The sequence below is a fragment of the Amphiura filiformis genome, chromosome 15 (genome assembly GCF_039555335.1).
Source record: "Amphiura filiformis chromosome 15, Afil_fr2py, whole genome shotgun sequence".
NCBI classification, from domain to species: Eukaryota; Metazoa; Echinodermata; class Ophiuroidea; order Amphilepidida; family Amphiuridae; genus Amphiura; species Amphiura filiformis.
Window position 1 is genome coordinate 31,171,257 of NC_092642.1, and position 23,275 is coordinate 31,194,531.

The window sequence follows — 23,275 nt, forward strand, 5'->3', positions numbered from 1 at the left end:
GTGATTGTTTAGCTCTTCTTTGTTTGATTTAGAAGTAATTGTAATTTTTGCATCATCTCCCGTTAGTGCTACCTTCCGTTATTTCGTTTCATTTATTCAAATTATCATATAAATACAAAGCATAAATAGCAATTGATAAAACACAATAAAAGGAAAATAATAGTAAACAAGTGTAAATTTTGTTCATTTTGAACAATTCCTAAGTAAAAACGAAGTTTTTAACTCACGTTTTAGTGACGTTTCACCACTACACTAGTGGCTTCATCAGACTGGCAACTCATCACATCTGACTGTTTCCTTTTATGGGTAACAGTAGGCACCGTTGAGGGCGTGATGAGTTGGTCAAAGATGTTGTTGAGTGCGTAGGCCCCCTCGTCCTTGTTTAGAGTGTCATGTCCTTTTCTGCGGATCCAAATAGCTTCCTTGAGCCACCTGGTAGTCTTATCAGCTTCACGATCAATGACCTTGGATTCCTCCCAATTGATTGAGTGATTTGTGGAGGCAACATGGTCGGTGATAGCAGATTTGTGAATCTCAGTGACAGAAGATTTCCGATTTGCACGTGTGAATGGTCTGGCTTCAAATTTCTCAACCTCCTTTTGGTGGTCTTTAAGTCGGGTGCCAAAGGGACGGCCAGTTTCACCAATATAGGAACTGGGGCAGTCACCACAGGGAATCTCGTAAATGGCCTCCGCTTTCTGCTGGTGGAGAAGTTTGTCCTTAGGGTGGACGAGCATACTGCGAATGGTGCGATGTGGTTTCATGGCAGTAGAGAATCCATGCTTTTTGAACACACGGGAGACTCGCTCAGAAACGCCCTCTATGTAGGGAACCACGACCATGCCTTTGGTTTTCTCACTGTCATCTTTTCGCTTTGTCGTAGGTTTTGTCTTAGGAGTGGATCTGTCTTTTTGGACTTTTAAAAAAAAAGGAGGAATCCAAGGTCATTGATCGTGAAGCTGATAAGACTACCAAGTGGCTCAAGGAAGCCATTTGGATCCGCAGAAAAGGACATGACACTCTAAACAAGGACGAGGGGGCCTACGCACTCAACAACATCTTTGACCAACTCATCACGCCCTCAACGGTGCCTACTGTTACCCATAAAAGGAAACAGTCAGATGTGATGAGTTGCCAGTCTGATAAAGCCACTAGTGTAGTGGTGAAACGTCACTAAAACGTGAGTTAAAAACTTCGTTTTTACTTAGGAATTGTTCAAAATGAACAAAATTTACAGTTGAATTCTACATTCCTAATGAACTTGTTCAAAAAAAAAAAAAAAAAAGAAAAGAATAGTAAACAAGTATTTGAAAAAACACAATAAAAAACAGACATACCTGGTAAAAGTATGGAGAAGTGGTTGGTAACACCAAAGTCTAAATAATCATGTTGGACGAGGTCCTTCAAATAACTGGTTTTAGAATATAGCATCGCAGCAGGAAAGTTTTACACTTTGTTATCTGTTCACATTCTGTATTGTCTTCGAATTAAACATCCAATACTTACATAAAACAATGTTTATATGATTTTGCATTGTACCAAAAATTTCCAGAGACACAAAACTTCGTCAAATTACCATTGGATATGCTGTTCTGGAACGTGGCCCGCTGACGTTTGTTTTTCCAGTGATAGACTACAATCTGTACGAGTTTCCATCCGTTGGACAAATTGTAGTACAGGAAACAGGTTTGTTTCAAAAAGAAAAGTATAGGTTCAAAATAAACTCCTCAATAAAAGTTTGGAAAGTTTTTCAAGCCTCTATATCTCAGATTATTTGTGATATATTAATATCATGTTGCTTATCAATGGATAGTTAGTTCGTTAGTTCCTTTACAATGACACCACATTTGAAACAATCACTTTTTCACGGCTGAGCACACGTCTTGTAAAGATACATTTATTGGCAGTTGTATGTCCTTTGAGAATTCACATCCCATACCACTAACTATAGAGGTGTCTTCGAACAAAGAAGAGCAACTCAACGATTGGAAGGTCTCGAAACCACCAGCTTGCGACTTTACGCTCATTTCGTGGGAACAACTCATATATCAACTGTTACATCTCTTCTTCCTCTTTTGTCACAGAGATCTTATTCATAGATGCCGCGTTATCTGCAAAATCGTTTTATCATTACGATAAAGATAACTATCTGTTGATGAAGATAACCAATGAATATGACCAAGCAACGCTGAGCCTAAGTTACAACAATGAGACATCAAAACTTAATACAATAACGTCTAGTCTTGGTCCACGTCTTGATTTCGAACACAACTCTCAAGGACTTGTTGACATCGTTTCTCTCACCGATGAGGAGATCGAGCCAAGAGTCGCTAGGTAAGAACACAATATATAATTAATGGCGATGTTAATAAAGATAATAAGCCCCGGGGGGGGGGGGGGCACTCACATGTTAAGGTGGTACGGGTATGTGCGGCGGTCAAGGGTCCCTTTTTCAGGCTCTCCGGCAGTTCCTTAAGCCCCGCATTTGAATCTAATCCAGTTCTTTGAGCCTCAAACTCTGACAATTGTAGCTCTTTAAGCTCAAATTTGGAAAAAATTCGGAAATTTTTAGCTCAACAGCCTATAATTTGACCCAAAGTTCAGTTCTTCAAGCCCCTATTTTACCCGAAAATCAGTTCTCAGTTCCCAAAGTTCGGCGCTCCGCGCCGCACACCCCTACCAAAATTTAAGTTGAGTGCCCCCCCGGGTAATAAGCATGTTACTAGATAGAGGCTCATGTTGCAAATTTTTCACTGTTAGTGAAAGGGTGTCGAGAGAATGATGTGCAATTTTAAGGCTTGTTAGAATAGGTGTTAGGGTAAGGTTTGGGGTTAGGGTTAGGGTTAGACAGATATTTCGAACTAGCGCATCATTGAAATCGTAAACCTAATGACTTACAGATGTATACCCTAAGAATATCTTTGCAACATCATCAGGTAATAATAACTTCATGGGTTTTCTTGTTTGTATTATCGGCTGGTCCAATAATATGACAAAGGTAAGGCTAAATCGGCTAAACGTGACATTTAAGATCCAGTATTGCAAGCCTTATGAAGTGCTGCGTTAATAAAATAGTTGTTAGTTTAACCATGTATTATTTGTTTTTATACAGATACATATACGACAGCAATTTCGAGTATTTGGTGGCAGTAGAAGTAAATGACAAGATTGTACTTTATACATACACCTCAGACGGTGCTTTGGAAAGTGTTGAATCCACAGATGGAAAGCGTCAACAGTACTCATACAACGAAGATGGCCTGTACGCAGGTACTGTACTGTATGATTCTTCTGGGACACTTGAAAGAGGAATCACTTTTCACCATGATGGTAGTACTAAAATAGTCTCCTACGTAGAACCGTCGAATGATACAAATATACATATATATGATGAAATGGCTAACTTGGGGTATGTGAAGACACCTGGTACACTGTCGTATCGGTTTAAACGGAATTATCAGGATGGATCAAAGACAACTTTCATTGGAGATCAGGTAGGCATATAATATACGAAAGCACACAATTAAGTTTGTGCAACCTGTGAGTTTACTTGAATATGCAATACACTCAAGTTCGTTTCTAGTTGGTTACTCCCTGGAATAATGCTTTGGCGAGCTGGTGTGTAAGTATATCAATATAAAACAAAGTTGCCAAATACACAAAGAGGATCAAGACAATGTCGTCTCCAACGGACGAGGTATAAAACACACCAAGGATCAAAAATGATACAAGAAACTCGGAAAGATTTAAGCTGGACATACCAGCTTTATGTAACGAACAAGACAAAATATAAACCAATGCGGTATGTTAACTATGGAAGTGTACTAACACTGCAAATATCCAAAACCACGGGAATAAGATACAATGCCTTCCTTAGGGACAAACAACAATAATATATTACAGCAAACGATTGAAGTTCGGTATCGTAGCAAGCATCAAAACATTAATCAAAATTCAGTATATAATTGAACTTGCTTCTAAAATGGGCCATGTGAAAGGAAGAAATTGTTTTGTACCTTAAAATCTAAAACCACTTAATCACACGGAACAAACTTGTTTGTATAGGTGACACGACACTTATTATGCTAAAAAAATTACTTTACTTTTCATTTGTTTGAAAACTAATAATTGTATTTGGTTTTAAATGGCAGGTATTAACCGAAGAAAACTACGATGTTACGACTGACAAACTGGTTGTGGTTGATGCAAATGGCGCTGTCAATGCTTTTGGACTACAACCCAATGGTGATGTGAATTACATACAAGATGGTAAAGGAAACGTTCGGACAGCTTCGTACCAAAACGACTTGCTGGTTAACGTCAGCTTTCCGGATGGCTCAAAAGAAGAATACTATTATGATGAGACCGAAAAATTAACCGGCTTCAAAACGCGTTTGGGGGATGTTATTAATTATGAAACCGACGAAGACGGGAACGTTGTTACGAAAGAGACGTCTAATGAAGAAGCTACTTACTACTTATATGACCACAGAGGGTTGGTTATAGAAGCAACGAATGGAATCGGTAAGGTACTTATTGATTACACAGAATCAGGTCTACCGTTATCTGTACAGTACCCCAATGGTAGAGTCCTTATGTATGAGTATGAAGGGGCGAAGAGAACTGGGATTTATGACAACACGGGTTATAACATCACCTATATTTATGATGATAAAGGACGACTTGCTGGTGTCCTGGATAATACAAAGGCGGTGGCGGTTATGGAAGTAGGCTTCGACTCTCTTGGTCGCATTTCAAGAAGAGCCACCGGCAATGGGTGTTTTACAGATTATGAGTATGACTCTAGAGGAAAGAAAATAAGAAGCTTTCAAACATCATGTGTAAACTCTGGAACTAGTACTACAATTCTTAATTTGGAGTACGGTTTTGATGTCAGAAACCGCATCAAGGCTATGAACACAACATACGGTAATTGGAATTACAGATATGATGCAATATCTCAAGTGACAGGATGGGTAGATCCAACTGGCAGGGAAACGCGAATAACATATGATAATGCTAAGAGCAGGCGCGTGCAATCATATGGAGACCTTGATATGGCATATACAGTGAACAACCTGAGTCAGTACGAATCATTTGGTGGCGATATTAGTTTCAAATACGATTTAAATGGAAACTTGCTTGAACTAGACGATCAAGCACAAGGAGAAACTGAAACATTTACGTACAGTGCTGAGAGTGTACTCACGGGCATCGCCACTTCGAGGGAAGATTGTAGTTTTCTTTATGATGCCTTAGGAAACTTGTACCAACAGATCTGCTCTGAGAGAACAACAACCTATCTTGTGGATCCTTTTGGGTATTTTGGAGCTGATATATTGGAGGAGGTAAGTAAAAGCTGTTAAAACATTTCCGCTTAAATGCTGATATTATGAAGTTGATAAAACTTATATCATAAGAATTCATTTCATTGTTTTGATTTTATGATAGATAATATCATGATTATCTCGTACAGCAGCTTTTGTGGCTTTCGTTTACTTGATATTCGGGTTGATATTACAGGTTGATGACGAGGGGACTGGGGTGTATTACATCCATGCATCTTATCACGGCCTTGTTGCAATGTTGCCTTCGAACACCAGCCAAATATATTATTACCATTACGATGCTTTGGGGTTAGTTGTTACAACTTTAATAAAATCCTTATAAATTAATTGCTAAGCTGTCGGACCCAAATTATATGTCTTAATGTCTATCCTTCCAAAGTCTTTGACCAACTAAGAATTGTTATCTAAGGTTATTGTAATTTTAATAACAATTTTTACATTAATGCCGAAGCGTATACCAGCACTACTATTTAATATTGTAACATTTCCATAAGAACTAGTTGGTGATTTGAAGAGCTCTAAAACATATTTTTCTTTAAAAAAACTCGAAAATGAAATGGTTTAATATTATTCTTATTACTTGTTGCTCAATATGCTCGAGAAAATGTACAAAATAATGCACTTGTACATTTTTTCGAGCAACAAGTGGTACGCATTTATTAACCTATAAATATCACCATACATTGTTTTGCAAATGAAATACTGAAAAATAAAAAAAAAGCATAAATGTTATTCATTAATAAACCGTGGGGTACATTCTTGCCTTCGCAGATCAGTCATGGCTTTAACGGATAATCAACAAACAATTCAAAATACTTACCAATATGACCCGTTTGGAAACGTGATCACATCGGAACAAAACATCACTAATAGGTATCAGTTTATTGGTCAATGGGGTGTCCGTAAGGTCCGAGAAACCACAGCACTATACTACATGCGAGCTAGATTCTACCATCCTCAACATGGGCGGTTTCTTACTCTTGATCCATACGGCATTGCTGGCAAATCTACAAATCTGTATTCTTATGCAAATAACAATCCAATTGAAAACATAGACCCCAAAGGTACAAATCCATTAGTTGTCATAGCTATTGTGATCGTCGGTGGCGGTGCCACTGTCGGGGCGGTAGTAAATACTGGGATATATGCAGCAACAACTGAGAAGACTACACGTGGTGGTTATGCCGGTGCCCTTGTTACTGGTATTATATCTGGTGGAACATCGGTTTTCGTGCACCCTGCTATTACTGGTATAGGTGGAGCCGTAGGAGGGGCTCTCGGTTATCTTACAAGAGTAGCAATCGATGATGACGAAGATTTTTCATTTGGACAACTTCTACAAGAGACCGCCGTTGAAGCAGCGGTAAACCTCCTTCCAATTAAACCACTACTTTATGGTTCTAAAGCGGGTAAGTGAAAGGCCATTACATTTTTTTAATTCGTTTTGTTTTCTCTATTGTATTTGGTAATTTTATGTTAAACAGTAACTAACAGTGGGCTATCTTTTCGGCATTGGGTGGAGGTCGCTCATCGGATACTGGTGGGTACTTATACCCTAAACTTAATCAACGCGCCTGTAGGTGCCTATTAGCTCTCACTTACAAATGGTTGTTAGGGTAAAAATGTCCAATACAAACGTATATGCTCTGCATACCCGTGCATGGCAAGCCAAGGGGTCCAAAAGTGTGGAACTGCTACGCGTAGCTTCTTTCTCATTACGTGCAGCTTATTAACCAATCAGATTCGCGGTTTTAAACACGTGGAGCTGATGTAAACATCCTCTCTCACAAATATTACGTTGTTAATTTTTGTAAATGAAAATATCTGTATGATATCAGCAAAAAATGGTATAGGTGCTATTAAAGTAATATCTGAACAGAATGATGATTGCTCTATATTTAGGGGCTATCATTTTCTTCGGAAGGGATCCCAAATATAGGGGGTCATACTTTTTGGAAAGAAAAATAAGGGGAGGGGTCATACATTGATAATGACAAAATGTAGGAGTCACAAGATGACTACAGATAGTGTGTTTATTGTATTCAAAAGACTGATTTCAATACAATTTTAGCCTGTCTAGGGGGTAAGGTGTATCGGTGGTGGGACACGGTTGTTTGATGGGATCATTTATTAGTTTTTCAAACAAAACATTATGTACAACCAAATTTTAGGCTTAAACAGCTAAAAGTGATATCGTGCTAATGAATACAGATGCTTTTGAGTCATTCTCAACTTTAATTTCCCATCTTTTACAAAATTATTCACTTTTATAGCATTCTATAAAGCTTTTTTCGGATATAAAACGTATCTATTAATGACAAAATTGGTGGCGCTATTTAGTTACTGGAAATTACTCGTTCAAGCTTTTAATACAAATAATTCCTTTTATTGCTTCATGAAATATGTTTTTAAAATTTCCTTGTTGCGTGTGTCATCTATTCCAGCTGTTTTAATGGCAGTATCAATCACATACCTCTTGCAAATAAAGAATTATGATTTAGGATAAATAGCGCCATCTATAGTTAGTATTTAGTTAATAATGAAGCCAATTCTATATACATCAAACAACCGTGGGGAGTCGGGGGTCATAACATTTTTGATGCCGCAATAGTGAGGGCCGCAATTTTATTGACGCCGACTTTTTGTAAATTTAGGACCCCCCGTTCCGAAAAAAATGATGACCCATTTTACTCTCTCCATATTAACAGTGGCATGTGATATCGCTTTCCCTGCAACATTTTTACACAGCGCTTTACATCAGTAGTAGTTGTTGTTTGACCTTCATATCCCCTGCACCGCTAATACAGCCCGAGTATAAAGTTACTTGCTATTAAACACGGTGTAAACTTGGAAACACTAAATAAATATGCTTTGTGTCATTTTAGCCAGGCATTATCAACATGTTCTCTTGACACGTGCTGTGATTTGGCCTCCTTACCCGCTTGTTATCTATGCTAATTCCGTAAATTAATTACAAGATAATAATTGTGAAAGAGGATACCTAGCACTATACTACGCGCAGCTAACGACCCAACCACGTGATTAAATTTGACTATTTTGATTGGTCAAACAGCTGCTCGTAACTAGAAAGAAGCTACGCGTAGCAGTTCCACGCTTTTGGACCCCTTGGCTTGCCATACCCGTGGACTTCAGATTTTCAAGGAAATCTCCTCCATGGAAAGTACATAATTCTGACAGATTCTCCATCGGTTCCCTACCTCTGAGTATAGATGATTCTTAGATAGCCTGCCAAAATCAAAGGCAGGTGCAAAACAAAAAGGTTAATCCAAAGCCATACATGCCTGATATCCTGAATCAGTGTTTTTCAATATCACACCATATTTACAAAGAAAATGAATTTAAAAAATCCCACAATGACTTCAAATTGGTATTTAAAAGCCATTATATGGGATTCTGACGTCCATTTTGAAAAAATCGCCCTCACTGTTTAACCCAAGGTCGACATTTTTGCAGACAACCTGATTTCAATTCCCATATGGGTAAGATTTCAAAAAAAAAGTTGTCTCCAAAATCCCTAGAGGGGAGGGTTTCGGTTCCAAGCCCAGGGCCTAATAATATTAGGCCCTGGGCTTGGAACTGAAACCCTCTATATCTGTTTTTTAATCCATAGTTACTTCCGCGATGTGTTTCAATGTTAAATCTCCTTGTAGTCAAATGGACGTTGTGATACATCGTAGCTTACGATCCATATTTTGGAGACGACCTGTCGTTAGTGCAACATATCTGGTCGCATCATTCTGATAGTTACTCTTTGATTCTGTTATATTTGTTATTTATTGAGTTCTTTTCTGTTTTTTGAATATTGTGTTATTTTATATTATATAGTGTACAAGGGGATTATAAAACTTAGCGGAAAAGCCGGGTTGAGTGGAAGAAACGGGTTGAATACTGTCGTTGCTACCATTGCAAGTACAATTAGCTCAACCACAAACGAGTTAATTGACGCAGTTCAAAGAGAAATAAAACATGCATGGCCGTTAGTTCGCGATGGTTTCATTGATGGTTTCGATTATACCACGGATAGAGTGAAGGACTTGACCGATATTGCCGGTGAGTTTCTTCAAGATGCAGGCACATTCGCAGGTGAAGTAGGTGAAACCTTATTAGACACCGGGGGACAGTTAGCAGACAGAGTAGGACGAGAAATTGACAACATTGCTAGCGAGTTTTACGATGGTGCGACTGACATTGGTGGTACTGTAATCGGTGCATTTGATGATATCCAGAACACATTCAATGTCGCTGCTGGGAGTATTATTGATTCTTTTGAAGACATAGATTTTCAAGGTATTTCCGATTCTTTTGTCGATGGTGGTCGTGATATCTCAACTACAGTTTCAAACACTGTCGACGAATTTGTTGATTCTGCATTAGATGGCTATGACAAAATAAGAGATTCGCTTATAAATGGCTATGATGATATCACTGATTCTTTAGGAAGTGGGGCTAGCGAAGCCGGTGAGATTATTACCAATACTGCTCGTGATCTGCGTGATGCTGACTCCTTTAACGATGTAAAGAATACACTCATAGAAGCTGGTCGTGGCTTGAAAGACACGTTCGATCAAACGTTTGACAGCACAACTAATGCATTTGGGGATGCCTTCAATAATATCAAAAATGATGCTATTGATACTGTAAGACAGTGGGCAGACTCTGTACGTAATGGGGTAAATAATGTTAAGGATACAGTTTTGGACACAATAAACAATGTCAGAGATATTACCGATCCTCAGTGGCAAGCAATTAAGGACACAGCAAGGAATGGCATCAGGGACATTACTGACAGGGCATCAATGGCATTCAATGGCATCATGGACACAATAAGTGACAAAATCAATAATATTAGAAATGGTTTGTCAACTTTCATCGATGATATAATCCCCATCATAAGCAATACTCGAGACAGATTGGGTCAGAGCCTTAATGAATTTCTAGAAAATATTGGAGACACTGTTGACAAATTGAACAATCTTAGGATGAAAATCACCAATGACTTCCTGAATGGAGCGAGAAACTTCTTAGAAAACTTGCTTGGTTGGCCTCGATCAATAGATCCGGTAAGTTTGAAGTTCGTGCTCAGATTTTATGACAATATTTTCTTCAACGTCTTAGATATTCAGTTTCCGTTTCAATATATTTATTAACGTCACACGAAAAACATACAAAAAGCAGTGACCATAGCTTATGAATGACAAACAATACATACAGTTACATATTGATATGTATTTATACATCAAAAGGTCTATGACACGCATAGATACGTACCATATTGATATGACGAGGAAATAAAAAAACATAAAAAATGTGACGAGCAAGACACTATTGCAAAACTAACGGAACAGCTGCAAACATTAAGTGTCATAATAAGAGAAACGTCTTCTAATGGGCTATTCCAGAAAATAAATGCACACCAGCTATAGAGGAGTAACTTTTTAATCAAAAAAATGTCTGGATTTCCAAGATTGCTTTCTGAAAACGACTGGAATTCCAGTTGCCATTGTCGCTTGAAAAAGCTTAGAAATCCAATTAAATTAAGGAAAAATCACGGAAATGTCTAAAATAAGCTCTCAAGTTCAGGATCTCTGACTTTGACGACTTAGTAAAAAGTCTGGATATCCGAACTCCTCTATAGGGGGTGTGCATCTATTTTCTGGAATAGCCCAATGTTATTGACATCTTCGTGTACCGCGGTGGCTTAAAAAATGTATCAAACCTAAAACATGGGGAAGAAGAAAGTAGAAGATTATAATCATGATGATCGGATTTATAAATTCTTTTTTTTTTTCTGATATGACAATGTAATATACTGTATGATATTAAAACGTGCAATTGTTTTCAGAATGATATCATCGGACCCGCTGGATACGGAGATGCCAGATTTGTACCAGTCCAAGCAGTGTTATCTTATCGAATCCGATTTGAAAATGACATTAACGCTACGGCCCCTGCTCAACGTGTTTTTATCGCCACATCCCTGGATGAGGATATAGATATTAGGACTCTTCGTGTAGGCAGTTATGGATTTGGTAACTTCACACAAGAAGTGGAGAACCCAAGTGGAATATTGCAAGTATGTTTGTTTGATTCGTTATCAAATAAATATTTTGACGGTGTAATGTTCATCATCATTCTGATTATATGCAGCGCAGATCTCGCTTTCTGGTCGTTTAAATAATAATGTGACACAAACAAAGCAAAACAAAATAATTTACAGAAAAGCATTAACAGGAAATTACACATCTTTACTACAATTTTGCAAAAAATATATTTAATAAATTTTGAATTGTTTAAAAAAGTTACAATTTTATAACGAACAATTTACTTTCGTATTCCATCGAATGATAATAGGAAGCTCACGATCTTGTGGAGGATTTGGGAGTGTACGTAAGAGTTCGGGCAGGCTTGAATATTCTGACTAGGCAAGCGACATGGGAACTGGTGGCTATTGATGCAGAAACAGGTAAAATACATTAGTCTAATTCTAGTTCATATGTTATTGCTAAAATTCACAAACATTGTGAAACCCATACTCACAATAGTCGTTTTGGTTTTTGTAAGACTTTTGAATAAGTTAGATCTTGAAGATGATGAAATCTTTTATTGTTTAAATCACCTACATTACGGAATCGTTCTCATTGGTCATTTTCAGAGCTAAATAATACCATTTAAATCGCCGATCAAAACGTTTGTACACTGAATGTTAGAAAAACGCCAATCAGACTTATAAACGATCTAACGAGGTTAAGATCTAACTATAACCTAAACTACAAATATTATGTAGAAAAATATTAGTAAAACAAGTTAAATTATCAAGTCATCCAGGAATTTACCATATGCTACAAACCTGCAGGTCAACAACCGACGGATCCTTCGATTGGATTCCTTCCTCCAAACCCAGAAAACGGAACTGATGGTCAGGGGTTCGTTACCTACAGTGTCCGGGCAAAGAGAAGCACCGCTGACTTGGCTGTGATTGATGCTGAAGCAAGAATTATATTCGATCAGAATGATCCTATCGACACACCACCTATTTTCAACACGGTATGGATATTAGGCCTATGAATAAAAGTAGGAGACCACGCACGTTAGACTTATTAGAACTAATATGTAAAAATATAGGTGAATGATCCAGGGTCAGGTTTCGATTCGAACCGTTTTATTCTGAATACCATATATCAGCAGCAGCACATGCATGCAGCTATTTTCCAGTGGCGTAGCTAGAGGTTGTGGCGTCCAGTGCTAAGGATACATAATTAGTTTTGACTTGCAGCGCTTGGAGGGGCGCAGAATTAATTACCCCTTACCCCCCACCCCGTCGCTACGCCACTGCTATTTTGCCCACCAAATATTTTGATTTAATGCGGCTCATCAGGGATTTGGGATGTGCTAATGATAAAACTTGAGTCGTATAAATCACTTACGGAATGGTAATTTATTAATGAAGATACGATAACACCATAATTATGTTATATTTGTAGATCGATGCTGGTCTCCCGTCTGTGAATGTGACGCTGGTAGAGGACACACTTGCTTCTGGTATACTTACCTTGCAACTGGAAAAGTACGATGTAGCTTCCGGAGTGAAGTATGTTAATATACGGATGGATACAGGTACGCAAAAATATCTAGAACGTTGCAAATTGCTTATTTCATTAAGTCCTTTTATCACCAAGCTATTTGGGCATCTTACTTTGTAAACAAGTCTTTCGATAAGAAAAAGAGGTGATTTGGTGAATATGGCCTTCGAACTACAAAAAGAATACAAAGCATCAATACAATGCATCTGCTAGCAAAGGAGCGATTAATGATACTTTGATTATAACTATAAGGCATGCCCTAGTTGAATTGAATAATTTTGGTTGAAACTGTTTCTAGAGGGTTTTTTTCCATGAAAATGAAAGTAAGAATCTTGTTCAATTGCAAATACTTTGCTCATAAACTAAATTACAACAATAACAATTTGGATGTTGCAGATTCTGGCAAAGAGGTTATCGAAGAAAATCTGATCGACAACATCGTAACCCTTGACCTTCCTATGGGAATGAGATACAATATTTCTGCTATAGCCACTGACAACGTAGGAAATACACCACCTGCTTCGGTTCGGTCTTTTGCTAATTCAATAGAAGTCCATTTTCCTGATGTTAAGGGTGAGTAGAATTGCGTTTTCGACTGTCATTTCCAAATGCAACCATCCTAATATTAGATGTCTCTTATAGGATGAGACGATACACTCGAATGATTCACCTTTTAGGTAAATCCCATAAGAGTATACCTGAGAACTCGTCTTTTGACGTCACGCCGACTGGCAATGCGCAGTCAACAATGTTCAAAACGATGTGAGCATCGGCGCAGATCGGCGTGACGTCAAATGACGACATCTCAGGTGTACTCGCAAAGGCTTATGGGATTTACCGAAAAAGTGAATTGTAAATGTGGGATGCTTTAAGGTATCCCATGTCCTGTTTGTTTGTTTGCATGTTCTAATTAGATTAGGTACATCTGCTGTAGTATAATTTAAAAAGAACTTGCAAAGTCCATTTTGATTTCCAAAGCGTTATTGTTCACATTGTGTTTTGTTTTGAAGCTATTTGTGATAGGGTGAACAACTGTTCAGGTCTTGGTGTGTGTTACGGAGAAAATCTATGCGACTGTTATCAAGGATGGTATGGAGACACTTGCAATTCAGGTACATGTGAATGAATATTATCTATTATCTTCAATTAATGCTTCCTATACACAATCTAAATGCGTGTTCAATAATGTGGATATCAAGATCATACCCACAGTTATGTAAAAGTTTTAGCTTGCTAAACATTCATTATACCTTCTAAGATTTCCCATATGATGTCATATAGACTAAGAATAAATGTCACCTGTTTCTGCACCAATAGCCATCAGTTCTCATGTGGCTCGCCTAGTCAGACCATTCAAGCCTGCCTGAACTTTTGTGTACACTCCCAAAGCCTCTACAAGATCGTGAGCTTCCTATTATCATTAGAAGGAATACAAATGAAAATTGTTTGTTACAGACCAACTTTTTAAAGCAAAATGTGTAAACAGATCAGTGTCGTTTTCCATTTTAATTTTTCATACCCGTTTATGGTTAACAGTCCTTTTTTCAAAGCAATATAAGTGGTAAATGATATAGTCAGACAATGGAGGTACACAGGGCAGAACGGAACGGTGGAACCTTAGATGATTTTACGAAGTACCCAAAAGGAATGCCAGAAAAACATTTGGGGTTATTTAATTTTCAAGAACCTTTTCTCTGGAGGGCTTTACATATAGCACAACCAATAACCCTTTTTCTAAGAGGGAGAACTGTTACTGTATGTGCATGAGCAACCCAGTGGGCACAGGTTAGGATTTCAACCTGATTTCAACCTAGAGGCTAGTTGAAATCACGTTGAAATTTCAACGTTGATACAACGTTGAAATTTCAACGTCGGGTGTGCCCACTGGGTACAGTAGTTAACATATAGTTTACATTATTTTATTCGAAACTTTACCTGTTTACGACTTTCCATGGATAATATCAAATATGTTTTGCACATTTTTATAGCAATTCCGCCAATAGAACCACCCATTATCGGTATTCAGGTGGCTAACACATTGGAAGATACCCCCGTCAATCTGACTGTCAGTGTTCGTACAGGTGATACGAACCCAACATCTCGAACACAAGTGATGTTCAGAAATTTCCCACCAGGAGCATATCTTAGCAGCGGCACAAAGGTTGGAGAAAACTGGCTATTACCAATCGAGGCTCTTTCAGGGTTACTTCTAACGCCCCCTCCGAACATGCACGGGTCCATTGAGTTAACACTTTCTGCCACCACAATAACTTCCAACGGTCAGGTCACTCGTGAGGGTATTGTACCCGTCAACGTTGAAGCATTAGCAGACCCAGTGTCTTACCAGATAACACCGATATGTTTTAATACAAACCAGACACAAGTTCCGTTTAATATCAGCGCTGAAGGGAGAGATATGGACAGTTCCGAGAACATAACTGTACTGATATCAGGTACGCCGGAGAAAGTATTTGTATTTCCAGCTGATTCTCTTGGCGTCGGAGAGTATTTGATACAACACGAAGTTTTGCCTTTGCTTACATTCTGGCTAATAAATTGGACTTTGCCGTCATTTTATGTCAATGTTACAATCAAAAGTACAGAATCTTCTAATGGAGATGTTTGGGAAGATTCAACGGAAGTTAAAATTCAAAGCTGCACGGTGCCGCAAGGTAACTATTCAGATATACCTCTATTTTCTTTATCTTCCTTGCTTTATTAAGTTTGAATAATTAATTTGTATAATTAATGCATGCATCTATTGCAGCTTCTTCACTTTGTTTAGTGCAATGCCTTGTGTTGAAACTAACAAAAATATATTTGAAATTTTCTATTATATCTCCAGTTGATACGAGGCCACCAGTGATAAATGATTGCCCACAGCCTGTTACTTTTACTGTCCCATCTAATTCACCATCTCGTATTGTCTCTTGGACGGAACCCAGTGCAGTCGATGATTCAGGAGTGTCTATGCTCGTGACTCAGTCGCATTTTCCAGGGCAAACCTTTTTCATCGGAACAGCTCAAGTAGAATACATATTTTCTGACGCGTCTGGAAACACAGCAACATGTAGTTTTTCCATAGTTATTGGTAAGGAAAAACAACACATAATAAAAAAAAAATCATTAGTAATCATGGCATAGTAATCATAGCATCTAAAGTGCTGCAATCTCAACTCTCGCTTAAAGAATTCCACCACCGTCAAAATTGAATTATCTTTAAAATGTTGTTGGAAATCGATATTTTAGGGCTAATGCGCTCCTTATATTTCCATATAAGAGTGCTGTGACTTTCACATATGGAATAGTATAGTTATAACTATAACGAGTGTCTGAAGTTGTATACACTACATTTTGTAATATTGACTTTTATCATACTGACATCTTTTAACATAACGCTATAAAGCTACGGGATCCAAAGCAGTAAGTAGACAGCGATAAATGCATTAAAAGCGGGTATTCTTCACTAGTATCACCTGGTGTTATACAGGTTGATTTGAAGATCACTCTTCGGTTAAAGACTGAAATACTTCAAATTGCTACAAGAAATACATTTATACGATAATTGTCATTAAAATTAATCAATTCCGTTAAAGATGCATATCATAAGTCATAGTATTAGTGGCTATAACAAAGCGGCGGGGCTAGTATTCGTTGGAATTCACCCTATTTATTTATGTTCTTACTATGCTTCATTTAGTAGACGAAACTGTTGTCACACCTCCAGTAGATACAGGTTCACCAATTATCAATGGATGTCCAGAGTCTGTCACCTACAATGTGTCATCTAATACACCATTTCAAACTGTCTCTTGGATGGAACCCAGTGCAGTCGATGATTCAGGAGTGGCTATGCTCATTAGTCAATCTCGTTTTCCAGGAGAGGTGTTTTTTGTGGGCATAACACAAATAGAATACATATTTTCTGACCAAGCTGGAAACACAGCCAGCTGTATTTTTTCCGTAAACATTGGTAAGTATAAATCGCGTAAAGTGTCATGCAAGAAAAGAAAATCGGTATCAATTGTCATAATTTTATTTATGTCCCAGTGACGACATGATAAAAATAACAATAATGGAAAGCTATTATCTTGGCAATAATAATATATCTCTTATTCCACAATGGAAGAAGTGGTTGTCACACCTCCAGTTGAAACAACACCACCAGTAGTAACTGGATGCCCAGATACTGTCTCCTATAGCGTGTCTTCTGATTCTCCAGTACGCACTGTATCTTGGATAGAACCCAATGCGGTCGATGACTCGGGAGTTAGTATGCTCGTAGCTCAATCCCACTTTCCAGGATATGTGTTTGTTGTCGGGATAACACAAGTAGCATACTTATTTTCCGACCCATCCGGGAATACAGCCACGTGTAGCTTCTTTGTAATAATTGGTAGGTACAAACATAAGTATAAACATCAAAATCAATCTGCTTATTTAAAAAAAAATGCTAGAGTGAACAATAGCCCATGAGGAGTGACACAAGTCAAGAACTTATATTGGTACCTATGCACTATAAAAGTCATTGACATGGGCCAATCAGTGGTTCGCAGCAGCTTAGGAGCAACAAGAGTGAAAGGGTACAGTAAACATGAGACATGGGAAAAAATTAAATAAAAGCTTATGCACTCTGCTCTTGAAGGATGGTACGCAGTTGTCAGGTATGTCTCCGTCTACTCCATCAGGTAGGCTATTCCAAACGTGAACTGCAGTGTGGTGGAAGGTCCTGCCAGTAGATATGAGTCTAGAAACTGGTACTGTGAGAACTTGGTAAGACATGGATAAGCTGGTAGACAGTTCCACAGAAACTGTAAAATGTGTCTATCAGTTTTCCATTAAACGTCTTTTACTGACATTGTTATTCATTGTTATTACTTTTAATTATTCAATTTTTAGATGAAGAAGCAGATGCTGTACCTCCTGTGGTCTTATACTGCCCCGGTCCGATTAGACGAACACTAGCAGAAGGAAGCACATCACTGAGTGTAAATTGGATCGAGCCGTCAGCTACTGATAACTCGGGGATAGCACCAACAATAAACATGACGCATACGTCAGGGGGTGACTTCACTATCGGTTCCACTCAAGTAGTTTACACTTTCACAGACCAAGCAGGCAATTCAGCAACGTGCAGGTTCACTGTAGAAATTGGTAAATATATGCCAGCCAAATTAAGTAAAATGGGTTATGCCACCATTAATTGCAACATAATCCATTGTATCACCATTCAATTTAGACAAGCTTATTAAACATGTTAAATAACAGTGTTTCTGAATTGAATGACCACTTTTTCCGCTCCTCTTTGTTTGTATCATCTCTTTGTCGAAGGTTTGCTATTTCGAAGGTCCCTTTTCCGAATACAAAAGGCTTGAATGTGTCTTCTGTTTTTCTCCATCTTTAATGTGCCTTCTATTTTTCTCATATTCGTTTTTCTTTAAATTTGTTGAAATTGATGATATAATATAAATTTTACGTCAAATTATTAAAAATTCATATTTTGGACATTTAACAGTGCGCGAGGTAAGCTTTATAAATCTAATGATACGTACTTAAAGTGTGTGTAGATGGGAGGAAACCCGCCATTATTTGAAAATTTTGACTTTTCGATTTGAAGATATCTATTTTTTTTTCAAAGAGGCATAAAAATTGTAAGTCTTTTTAGGAAAAAATATTCATGAGCCCTTTCCGAAGATAATGATATTTCGCCTCTCCCTTAGCATGCTTAGCTCAATTAAAAAACCTCCTAATTTTGCCCAAATCTAGTTCACTGGACGCTCAAAAATGTTGAAATGTCAGTTCATCAAGCCCCAAAATGTAAGTTAAGTACCCTCTCCTCGGGCTTTAGGTTTGTCCTTTGCAAATGATGTTGTTTTACAAACCATAAAATAGATAATATATCTTATCCTGCAATTGTAATAGCTTTAAATTCTTTTTTCTCCTAAAGCACTTAGAGATGGGTGACCTGGTCGAAAGCCTGATTCCCCCACTTTTCCCTATCAAAATGGAGAATTTGGCATCAGAAAAAAAGCTCATACTATTTTTCCTCATAATCCATGTTATGAATGAAAAAGTGATAGCCTCATCCAAAATTGTGGTATACCACACATGTGCCATTGTGAAACACGTCTTTTATATCAAAAGGGCTAATGCAATTTACTTTGGATTATTTTGGTACAGATCTCAATGCGAGGTACAAAATACAATACAACAAACCTGACCACCTACCTTGAATGGCGTGTCGTCTTGACAATTTTAACATTGTCCAATGTAGCTTTTGAACATGTTTACGGTATTGTTTTTAACAGCTAGAATATCAGGCGGAGACAATACTCCGCCGGAGATCCTAAACTGTCCCAGCGGATACTCTATTGTTGTACCTCCTGGTATCAACCAGATACATATGTGGTGGGTTGAACCGACATCTACTGATCCGAGTGGACCGATAATCATCAGCCAGACACATCGACCACTAGACATATTCCGTACTGGGATCACAACGGTAGTTTACACGTTTACCGATTCTTTTGGTAACATGGCTACGTGCTCTTTTGATATAAATATTCTAGGTATGGAATTTAAAAACAAATTATGTGACCGTACAGCTCGAATGGGCAGTAAATTCCCCAAATTGTATTCTGAGTTACAGTGTAAAATGTGTATGCAGGTCGTATTCATCGGCATCTCTAGCTGGCGCGACATCTCATTTTGATAGTCAAACACCAATCAATAATCCTATTATTGAAGAGGATAATAAGCTTCTACCTTAGATGGCAATAGAATTTTTAATAGCTCTGCGGGTCTTTGTTTGCTTTGGCTAAATCCTGTTCAAATGGTGGGTTACCAGGCATTGTATTTTGTATAGGTATGTATAACCAACAGTTAACAATGAGAGAACTTTCTTGTATCTCGTTGACTTGGGTATGATTTGATATGACAGCCAATTATGACAGTTTGATATTTATTGCCAGCAATGTGGAAAAAGAGACACACGTAGAAACGAAAAAGCTACCATTTTGTTGAAGGAGCAAAGTTCAACAAACCATAACCCCACTACTGGATATCGTTTGAAGTCAAATAATATACATTTGAAAGATTATGATGTATATTTTCTAAACACAAAATAAAACAATTTTGACCGGGGGAGGAATTTACGGCTCATTCGCCGTGACAGGTCACATATAAATACTGCAGTCTGTCATGCTTTTGTGTAATCTGTTTTCTGTCGTGTTTTCCCTAAAGTAATAATCATGATTCATACACTCCTAGATGATGAGAACCAATCAGTGCATAAATGTTGTACGCGCAGTGCTTTCGGATGCGTTCATTTTTCAGGCGGGTGGATGCATTTGTATTTGCTTGCATTTTCAAATATTTTTTGTGGCAATTTTGTTATTAAAATAGCAAAAATCACGGGATTTTTTTCTCGTGTATGAAATAGGTCGAGAAATTGCTCGAGAAATTGTACAGAATAATGCACTTGTACTGAGATGTTGATGCAACATAGCTTAGTACGCGTGCATTATTTTGTACAATTTCACTCCAAACAAGTGATACGCATTTATTAACCTATAAATAATCATACTCTGCCAGAGATACAATATTAAACGTAAATTGTCAGATTTGTTATATTTTTGTTTTGTTTTGCTAACTCCTAAGAATCTATATTTTTAAATATTTTCTCAAACCATGAAGGTGATTCTCCTGACGATGTTCCACCAGTGATAACCGGATGTCCTGATGATATCAGGATAACGACCCTCCCGGGTGACAATACCGTTACTGTACGTTGGAATGAGCCAACGTCACGTGATGATTCAGGAGTGATGCCATCGTTAGGTAGATCTCATGCCCCTGGTTCATCATTCAGCATTGGATCAACTACTGTGACGTACACATTTACAGATGGTGCTGGGAATCGAGCTACATGCCTCTTTGACATCATTGTCACTGGTAGATATATGTGTAACATTGCCAATCAAGATTCATGGCGCGGCATAGGAGACAAGAAGTTCCTGGAACAATGCGGATAAAGTATAAACAGTTTGAAAACTAGATTAAAACGTATTTTGGTATTGGTCAAAATGCTCTAGTTGAATCTTGTGCATTGTGCGTCTCTGGAGTGCGTCTCCAAGGTGTGCAGGAGGACTTTGATTTGATTTCACAGGAAGAAACCCAGTGGTGGAACATCAGATTACTAAAAAGAGTGGTGAAACATGTGATTTTCATGTGTTTTGATTTTAATGACTTTGCGCCACTGCATTTTTACAATAATAGCCACTGATGAGTCTTTATAAATGGTCAAAGGCAACTGATTGTACACTTGTTGGAGGACAACTAGATTAATGTTTGTTGTAGCTTAAGATAGTACTTTTAAGATATTTTATATGTGTAGTTTAGTATATTATTGTAAGGCGCCTTGAGGTCAGTTCTGGCATAAGGCGCCCCATAAATGCGTTATTATTATTATTATTATTAATGCTCTAATACTTCATACTTTTAATCTGGTGATATTTTTCTGTTTACTTTATTATGATACGCACTGTATAGGCAGTGAGGGGATGGTGTTTGGGCTTGAGGACGAGTTATCATACATCGCAAGGTTGTCGGTAACACGACGGTTCCAGAGCCGTGTGTACAAGCCGTCCATATTGAAACATTTTTCGCAAAGTCTTTTAGCCTCTTTTAGTCCAATTTCGTGCGTATTTGTCCCATTAATGATGAAATTTGGGCCGGTGCGCCACTGACATTGGCGAGGTGAGGAGGTGGATAAAGACATAGCCGGGAGACATAGTATGACTGTAAAATGATTCCTATATTTTATTAACAGATGGTTTGCAAGTTGACACCACGCCACCAGTCATCTTATTTTGCCCTGACGATATCACTCATTTAATTCCATTGGGAACTCAAGGTACAACAGCATCATGGTCTGAACCGCAAGTCATAGATGACTCTGGCATGGCACCGACTGTGCGGGCCTCGTACCAATCTGGGGATTTCTTTGAGGTTGGAACTACACGAGTCTTATATACTTTCACCGATGCATTCCAAAATGTGAATGAGTGTGTTTTCACTGTCAATATTATCGAATGTAAGTATTTTCAATAAAAAATACATTTAGAAAGATCAATTCAGTGTGAAAGAATCGAGCCTCGAAGATTATCTCCCCTGGTGGACAATGTGAAATTTAAAGATTAACAAAATATAATAAATGACACCCCCATAGAGGTTACATTGCTGAAATATTCGCCGGATTTGATAATGCCGAACGAAACTAAAATAATATTGCCAAGCGCTCTTTCGTGATAGAAAGGTTAATTTATCATTTTCAATTTGATTGAAAATGTGAAAATATGTGCATTATCATTTCGAAAATGATTAAAAATGTTGATAAAGCAAATATACATCTTATTGTGCTATTAATTTTGCTAGTTGACGATATTCCGCGGCAACATTTTCTTGCCCGAAGGATCATCTCCGATAATCTCGAAGTAACGGTCGTCAATGTTGTTTCTTTTTCCCCCAGCTCCATGCATGCCAAACCCCTGCGAATTTGGAGGAGTCTGCGCTACGGGTGCCTCCACTGCACAATCATCCTTCACCTGTACCTGTCCATCTGGTCTTACAGGTGACACCTGTAACTCCTGTGACTCAAATCCTTGTCTTAATGGTGGAATATGTACAGCAAGTAATAGCGGATACACATGCACATGCGCAAATGGTTTTAGCGGTGTTCAGTGTCAGAATGACGCATGCGATCCTTCACCGTGTGTGAATAGCGGTACATGCCTACGTGTGTTTGGGACACCAGGGTATCAGTGTATGTGCATCGGTGGCTTTACTGGATCACGTTGCGAACAAGGTGAGGTGCTTCTAAAGTACATTGTCTATTCTTTGCTCCCATTTAGAAGAATATATTTAAGTTTGTTATAAATGACATTATGTGGCACATTAAAAGAGAAAACCTGTTATTTTAATTGAATAGCTTGCCTGTGTTTGTGTTATTTAGACCACATTCCTCTATCTAAAAGCCCAAGTTTTCACAAATGTTAGCCCTATGATGTGAGTCATCTGACGAACACATATTACGTCAAGTTTTAGTAGCAGTGCCAAGGGGCATGGGGCCCCAGTCAGAACTCTGCCGCCCCCCGGTAAAAACCCAAAATTACGAAAATTTTCACTTTTTGCAGTAATTTTGCGCAAAATGTTTTTATCCCCCCCTAAAATTCTCTTTTTCCCCAATGCCCCTGGAAAAAAAGCCTGTCGCCGCCACTATTAGGTTTCAAACAACTGTGGGAACATCTACGCCTGTTTTTATCTTTC

At 38.1% G+C, this 23,275-nt stretch overlaps 1 protein-coding gene across 1 annotated transcript in view; it reads left to right on the forward strand.

Moving 5' to 3' along the window:
- LOC140170866 (uncharacterized) overlaps window positions 1–23,275 on the forward strand; it is a 47,224-nt gene that overhangs the window by 10,751 nt on the left and 13,198 nt on the right. The window contains exons 9-29 of the mRNA XM_072194074.1: window positions 1,553–1,686; window positions 2,085–2,334; window positions 3,113–3,494; window positions 4,152–5,348; window positions 5,524–5,636; window positions 6,120–6,757; window positions 9,195–10,429; window positions 11,212–11,442; window positions 11,721–11,832; window positions 12,223–12,413; window positions 12,851–12,983; window positions 13,346–13,522; window positions 13,960–14,061; window positions 14,938–15,621; window positions 15,795–16,040; window positions 16,650–16,922; window positions 17,849–18,103; window positions 19,258–19,518; window positions 20,645–20,902; window positions 21,780–22,043; window positions 22,479–22,814. Coding sequence (XP_072050175.1) covers window positions 1,553–1,686; window positions 2,085–2,334; window positions 3,113–3,494; window positions 4,152–5,348; window positions 5,524–5,636; window positions 6,120–6,757; window positions 9,195–10,429; window positions 11,212–11,442; window positions 11,721–11,832; window positions 12,223–12,413; window positions 12,851–12,983; window positions 13,346–13,522; window positions 13,960–14,061; window positions 14,938–15,621; window positions 15,795–16,040; window positions 16,650–16,922; window positions 17,849–18,103; window positions 19,258–19,518; window positions 20,645–20,902; window positions 21,780–22,043; window positions 22,479–22,814 — 7,472 coding nt within the window. The remainder of the gene's footprint in view (window positions 1–1,552; window positions 1,687–2,084; window positions 2,335–3,112; window positions 3,495–4,151; window positions 5,349–5,523; window positions 5,637–6,119; window positions 6,758–9,194; window positions 10,430–11,211; window positions 11,443–11,720; window positions 11,833–12,222; window positions 12,414–12,850; window positions 12,984–13,345; window positions 13,523–13,959; window positions 14,062–14,937; window positions 15,622–15,794; window positions 16,041–16,649; window positions 16,923–17,848; window positions 18,104–19,257; window positions 19,519–20,644; window positions 20,903–21,779; window positions 22,044–22,478; window positions 22,815–23,275) is intronic.